Here is a 7249-nt window from a genome sequence, read left to right on the forward strand (position 1 = left end):
CAAAGGAATGCCCCATGGATCAAATATATTATATTATATATTATAAATATATATTATATTCATTGGTTCTAAACAGGCAACCGCACTGTAAAGAATAAATCGTTTTTACTCGTTACTCATCTTACTATTATATTGTTTTTGAAAACACGTATGAGTCCGAAATAAGCCGGAAATGTATAGGAAACTGGAAATGGAAGGAAACATACCGAGTTTACCTTCTTTGAAAACGATACAACATTTGTCAATGGATTAAATTGATTAGTTTTATGATATTTGAATACTGGTACATTTCAATAGCCAAAACAAAAAAAATACATGGTTATTCACATTTTAAATTTTTCAAAATTACAGAAACAGAAATGCACTCCAAGTGCTAAATTTGCTCAATAGCAAAAAGAGAAAATTAATTTATATAAATTTGTAATTTGTTATTCCATATCGTAATGGAAAATCTACAAACGATTGATAAAATCGATGAATTGCTGGTTGAAATTCCCTGGAGGCTCAATCGACGTAAGGCGATTTTCAAATAAAATCGAGTCTTGACGCATCTTGAATCTCAATTCCTGGTGAGGATTGTCCTTGTTGCTCATCTTAATGCTGATCTCCTCGAGAATCTTATGCAGTTTCTGGAGGCGATCGTGTATGTTGAATTGGCTCTCCTGCTAGGAAAGGGAAAGACCATCACGGGCATGAATCTTCAATCGGCAGGCTACTCACACTCATCAGTTTGGCACAGGACACCACTTTTATTGGTCGACACACGTGGCCACGCTCATTGGTGTTGGCGATGGCCAGCTGATCGATGCCTCCCAAGTAGCTCTGCATGAGCCATAAGGGCGCAGAATTATTCCGGCGGCCCTCTTTGTCAATTTTCAGCGAAGCTAGGTGGCATGTCTTTAGCACCTCCGGATCGTTTCTATGGAATACATACAATCACGATATACATATGTAATTATGTACACACATACATATTTATGTATGTATATGCAACAGAGGATGACGTACAGATCGCCAAGTGGTTCCTTGTTCGATACGCCACTAACTTCTGCCGAGTAGAGCAGGCGAAAGCTTCCCAATTTGGCCGAGAACATTCCATACACTTGCTTCCGCTCATCCACTGGGGCATCGGTGCGCGGCAGCGCGCCCGGAGAACCTGGTCGGTCAATATTGTGACGGTTATTAACTATTATCAATATTAGCGATGATGCTGATGCTGGGTGCAGCTACTTACGGGTAAAAACGTACTGGCGTGCCTTGAAGGGATAGGTTTTAGCCACGCTTGGAACCGTGTACCGCTCATCCTGATCTTCCCATAATGACCGCAAATAGATGCAGCCCTTGAAGCGACAGGCTGCATAGTTAGTTTCTTTACCGTAAGTCCGATCGCCCATGAATTTCAGCATTGTTCCGCGATTGAGAAAGAAGTCCATGTGTTCGAGTACCTGGCGCGGCTTGGGCAGATGCATCACATGGTGCTGGACCAGGCCGAAGGCGCGTGGAAAGTTTCCATTTCGGGGGATGTACCGTCTATAGCCCTTGTTTAGGTCCAGCGGATATTCAGTGGCCCTCGGCTGGCGATAGTACAGAATCTGGGGGTTTCCCTTTAAACTCTTCGTATCAGGGTCGTACTCCAACAAATTCTCCAGTTTTAGGTCCACCAGATCCATTTTGTTCGTTTGCGATTCCGTATTAAGGTATAAGCTATATTTTCTCGATATCGAAAACAAGCAGCATCAAAAATATACTGAAAATAAAGCGTATCTCTTGACTAGAAACAGCTGGCTGTGTGTGTTGGAAAACGACAGTGCCCCATTTATTCGACTGATAGCCGGGAGACGCGTTTACGAACACTAATTTTCTCTCTCTTGGCAGCAAATGTTGCGAAGCTTTTACGGCTAATAGCAATATTATAAAACAAAGCGGCAAAAAGTCCGAGTTTTGGCATTTACATATGCATATAAGTACGTTTCTATTTTCCACATTCAGGAGTAAAATGAATAGATGTCCATATAATCTACATATGTACATAAACACATATCTACTTTATCGTCTGTTATTGCTCTTAATTGCGCCTCGGGACTCAGGAACCACGAATTGAACTAGTGCCGAAAATCACTCGTGGAACCAGAAAAGTCTCGTTGCCAGATCGCAATAGGGTGGCAATGACACTGGCACCGCCATAGGATCATTCACCAGACTAGCAGAGAAGTCTGATAGTCTATGTAAATATTGGGACTGGAATAAATGAGGCTAATTCTAATTTAAACTCAAAACTCAGCGCAGGGCAGAATTCGCTTAGGTACTATTCGGTTCGAAATCGATTCGGATATGTGATCCTTCACAGGACGCCCTTTTGCCCCAGTCTGCTGTGACAAATTGAATTTGAGAACTATTCAAATTGATGTTACAACTTGGGATTCACTTAGGCAATTTTTCACACTCATTTGCATAGTTAGCCAAGTGACTTCTGCCGCAACCCATCTGTAGGATCTGTTCCCCGCCCGTCCGCTCCTTGCAGGTGGCCTGGCTGACTGATTTATGTACGAAGTGTCCTGGCTGGCTCTTGGCGGTTGGTTCGTGGAAACTTTCCGCTGGGGGTTGAGTAGCAGCAAAATGAAATTAAAAATTACAAGCAAAGGAAATCTTGAGTAACTTTTTTGATTTGTCCGCCTCACACCAAGCCCGCCGCGGCGGACTGCTGTAGTTGTGCTTGGCCCTGCTCTCGCTGCTCATCCAAGCCGGCCGGTCTGTCTTAAGTTTTAATTACACGAAACGTGAGTAAAATTACAAAATGCGAGAACTTCTGAACCCGTTCACAAATCAAATCAAAAGGATCCTCCAACCCACACAGCACTCGGCAGACAGCAGCACCGACCCAGACCTTCACTAAGAATGGTTTCACTCGTACCGATTGACAATCGGAAGGGCACCAATTGGTTATGTTCCAAACGATTACATGCCCTATGTACTCAACCAAACAGAGCGGATCCATTTTTACGATATTGCCTTATCACGAGACGGATCGGATGTTGTATAGTTTTCAGTTGGTTTTAGTTCTAAGAAATGTAAGTGTTTCTAATCAATTATCTATTTGTAAATGCACCTGCATGACCACATACATGTATGTATGTATGTTGTAATGGCCAGTGAAGCAAAACTAGATTCCGCAGATACCAAAACAGATTAAAAACACGCGCCAACTTGATTATTTCGAACCCCAAGGCTTTAGAAAAAGCTACTTCGAATATGGAGCTTTAATTGCTCGAATGTTCTCTTCGTCACTCGAGACCAAACATCCATGGCAGGGTCCCAGCAATGGTGGCCACTCGGATCAATTGGAGTGGAATGTTTTGGCTCAACGCTGACTTTTTTTTAAATGATTAGATATGAGTAAATCATATTCCTTCCTGCTTCATATTCCATTACTTTAACCAGAATACGAAAATAAATCGCAATGGAATCCATTATCTAAATGGTGCTGGGGAAAAGATATGCAAGGATATTGCGCAGGAGGGTTGAGCAGGGGACAGTGTCAAAAGGCACAACAAGATACAAGCTACAAGCTCATGTCAAAATACACACACATACAGACTTGATTGTCATTTGAATAGATTACAAGACTGCTGTGTGTCCGTGTGCGTGCTGGGCATATACGAGTATCTGTTCATATCGAAATGCCTATGGGCACACTTACCACTAACGTGTAGTTGTAGTGGCCAAGTCAAAAGGATGTCCAGCTGCACACAGCCCGACAACATTCGCATATCCACGTACTCTAGGGGTATACTTCATTATCACATGGAACGGAATCAACAACCACCAGCTTGCAGTCTTAACCCTTCTAACGACCCTGTCGGACAGAAGTCAGAATAGAAATCAAACGAAACCGATCAACACCAAGGGGCTTAACTGGTCGAAGATCACGGCCATTGCTGATTTCTGATTTCTTTTCAGTCGATTACAAATTAATTATTGGATCGACTTTTTGCTAATCAATTTTTGAGGTGAAGATATACATACATACTCGACTAAAATACATATCTATGTGTACAAATAGCGGATATGTTGGGGTCACATGGGAGCCCATGTAATGGTTAACACTTCGAGAGATTATGCTTGTAATAAAGGGGCGCTGCGGAGGTTTTGAGCTGTTCTCATATTGTGTAGACAAATTAATTGCGAACTCATGTAATTGTTTGACAATCTTGTCCAAATTCATGTGTGGTCCCACTATGCGTGTCTGTGGGAAGAGCAAAAGCTTGAGAAGGCTGCAAGCTGAATGGGGAGCATTGGAGCACACCCTTAAGACGCCATAATCGCTGTGTTGACTCAAGTGTAACCCAATTAGTCGACAAGTGCTCGAATATGGCTGACAGCCCATCCCAACCCAGAGAACTAGAATATTTTTGAGCAGCTTGGTTGATATGTATGTCAGGATTATACATACAAATAAACATGTGTAGGTACTTTATATGGTTTGTGTGGTTATATGCAGCAGTACTTTTGTGCGGGCATACAATCAGAGGTCAAAACGATTAATTATCAAACCGGCTATCGTCCTTCTATTCTGTATTTGTGTGTGTGTGTTGGCCGATAAGCTCTCAGGATAACGACAATTATGCTGGCTGTCAGCTGCTGTAGCTACATAGCCATATTTCCACAGATATACAGACGAATATACGAGTATGTACTCGTATATATGTATATGCCATGTGCTTGCATGTGTGTTCTAGATTTTCTAGTTGTCAGTTCATTAAAAGAGGGATTTCTTATTTAATGAGCAACTTTGAAACTGTATTTATTGCCCAGAAGTTCAAGTGAAACCTAATCAAATATCATTTACTAATGAACTGCACTGGCTTTTCGGGCCTCATGGGTGATGCTGATTCAAAAATGTTTCAAATGGTCTGCACGACAATTGTGAGGCATTATTGAGAATGTTGATGGGCAGAGGCTAAACAATGATCCGATCCTTTAGTCCCATTTTTTCCAACATCAGCCATATCAGTACTTTTTACCTAGCTCCATTGTTAAATAGCAGCGCGCTGCTTCATGATCTTAGACTAGTTAAGGCGGTCTTGATGTAGTTCCCAGCTGTGTACTCAGGTACTGGAGTACCCCTTATCTGGAACGAATCGGAAGGAGCAAAGAATTGCTGAAATTTGTACACCTCTTTTATCATTATTCACACCGATTTCAGTAAAACATTCGAATAGTTTCAAATAACTTCGTTATCCACGTATTGTACCTGTTTATCTGCGACTATTTACTTATGAAGAGCGAATCTACGATCTGAGGGGCACTAGAGGCACGTAAAGCAAATTTACACTTGCCTTTTGGATAGCCAATAATTTTGTTGTTCGAATTTGTGTACTCGCAAAGATTAAATATTTTTCACAGACTTCCAGATCCGTTGAGCTTTTAAAGGAAACTGATGCTGGCTCAGCTTCATAGCTTACAATTTTCTCGATATGAGGCAAAAAACCCAGCTTTTTTGTTTACATTATAGCAAAGACTATTGTATAGTCTTTGGTATTGTATAGTCTTTGATTATAGCCTTTTCCAGAGGCCAGTTCCTGGCATATTGATAGAGCTTTGCTACACACTGTAAAACACGTAAATTGGTAAATCTCAGAGCTAAATTGTGTAAAATATATTTTATTTTTACAGATCGGAATAGCTGCTCTAGGATAGATAAAAGCTAAAGATAGCCACACGGGAATACTTACACTTGTGTGTTTGCATATTCTTACATAAACTCATTAAGATTAAAAAATACCACATATTATAAATAAGAATAAGAATGAAACATATGTACATATTATTTATTTTGATACTAAGTCTTAATCTCCGATTATAATTTTGTAGCATAATGTAAGCATCGTTCCCACTTGGACTCATCGATAATTATCTGCATATACATCACTTTCGGCCTGTGGATAATGAAATGCGCATTTTGGATCTGCAACTGATATGTTTATTTTTTAACATCTCGCATATCGCCCACCCATTATCTTGCTTCGAAGTGAGTTTTGTATCGTATGTTTTGAGTAGAGAAGAGGGGTGCGATGGAAGGTTGAAATCCGTCTTCATATAAAATGTAATTAAATCAAAGGTCGAAACACATTCATCTCTTTTCCCCCCAGCTCGTCTTGCCCTCTGCCAGTGCCTTTATCAGCTTGTGATTAACATATTTTACTGGCCCGATCCTGAGGGTGGCGATAAAAGTTTTGACAATGTGTTCCTCATGACGAATACAGGTGTAGGTGTTTAAGCTTTAGCTTTTTAATCAAAACGAAAACTCAAAAAAAGTTTCTGCTGGGCTTCAACAGAAATTGTATCTTTCTTTTCGTTTTTCCACCTGTTTTCCTGGAATGTCACTAGGAGCCCCTCACCACTAGGGGCCCTTTTCTTTTCCTGTTCTCTTAGCCTTTATTGGGGTTATTTTCGTAGAATCTACACCGTGTCGTAGATATACAATTTATTCTGCCTCATTTTCTCCAAATAAAGCGTTTGAACGGTAAATACCTCAATTTTCGCGGAATTCTTTTTAAAAGGTAAGAGACTCTCTAAAGTTTCTTTTGAAGTTTTGTAATTTCATATACATATATGTATGTAGATTTGGCTACGAGATCCGATATATATGGCTGTTGCCGGTGTTCGGGTGTCTCCACCGCTCATTATTATTTGGTTTATTGTTGTGGTTGTTTTTGTTCTCTCCGGTTTGAATTTTATACAAAATATTATATAATATTAGCATATAAAAGAGTTGATAACACTGACCAACCACACAGATACAGATACGGATACATATTCGAGGGCGAAACAAAGGCATTCTTAGCATATATATATTTATATGGAGTACGTATACATACATACATATGTATGTATAAGATATTATTTTATTTATTTTCCAAATGTAATGTTTTTAATCTATATTTTCTTTATTATTTTCAAATTTAATGAAAGTCCTAATTACTTGAGAACGACTTGTTTCAAAAGTTTCGCCTTCCGGGAAAAAATTCACCTTGCGAGGAGATCCCCACCAGAGGAGAACGCAGGTGTATTCAGTTCTTTGATAGCCATCGAGGTCCAATACTAATTAGAAATGATTAAGTTCAGTTGCTTCCTGGAGTTGAAAGTTGGCTAAACTTGATTAATTAGCAAAGCCAATCCGGAAATGAGGACGGAAACAAACTTTCAAGAAAATTTCCAAATTTAATAGAAAGCAAAACGAAAGCCCAGA

General features: G+C 40.0%; 1 protein-coding gene across 2 annotated transcripts; it reads right to left on the reverse strand.

The window, feature by feature from the left end:
- Positions 1-262: 262 nt before the first annotated feature.
- Positions 263-2015, reverse strand: LOC6901575 (uncharacterized). Of its 2 annotated transcripts, none has more exons than XM_002134212.3 (4): positions 1235-2015; positions 1009-1156; positions 721-919; positions 263-665 (listed from the first exon to the last, which is right to left on the reverse strand). In XM_002134212.3, exons 1-4 carry the CDS (start codon positions 1668-1670, stop codon positions 453-455), a joined length of 996 nt encoding a protein of 331 aa, XP_002134248.2. In that variant the 5' UTR covers positions 1671-2015; the 3' UTR covers positions 263-452. The 2 variants fall into 2 exon arrangements, with proteins under 2 accessions (XP_002134248.2, XP_015041822.2); XM_015186336.2 differs by having other exon boundaries at positions 263-662; positions 1235-1785.
- Between the last annotated feature and the right edge of the window lie 5234 nt (positions 2016-7249).

The sequence above is a fragment of the Drosophila pseudoobscura genome, chromosome X (assembly GCF_009870125.1).
Source record: "Drosophila pseudoobscura strain MV-25-SWS-2005 chromosome X, UCI_Dpse_MV25, whole genome shotgun sequence".
NCBI classification, from domain to species: Eukaryota; Metazoa; Arthropoda; class Insecta; order Diptera; family Drosophilidae; genus Drosophila; species Drosophila pseudoobscura.

Coding starts and splice junctions, on each gene's coding strand:
- LOC6901575 (XM_002134212.3), bottom strand. CDS start 1,670: ATGGATCTGGTGGACCTAAAACTGGAGAATTTGTTGGAGTACGACCCT. Junction 1,157..1,234: donor ACGCCAGTACGTTTTTACCC/GTAAGTAGCTGC, acceptor TTGACCGACCAG/GTTCTCCGGGCGCGCTGCCG. Junction 666..720: donor CCTGTGCCAAACTGATGAGT/GTGAGTAGCCTG, acceptor TCCCTTTCCTAG/CAGGAGAGCCAATTCAACAT.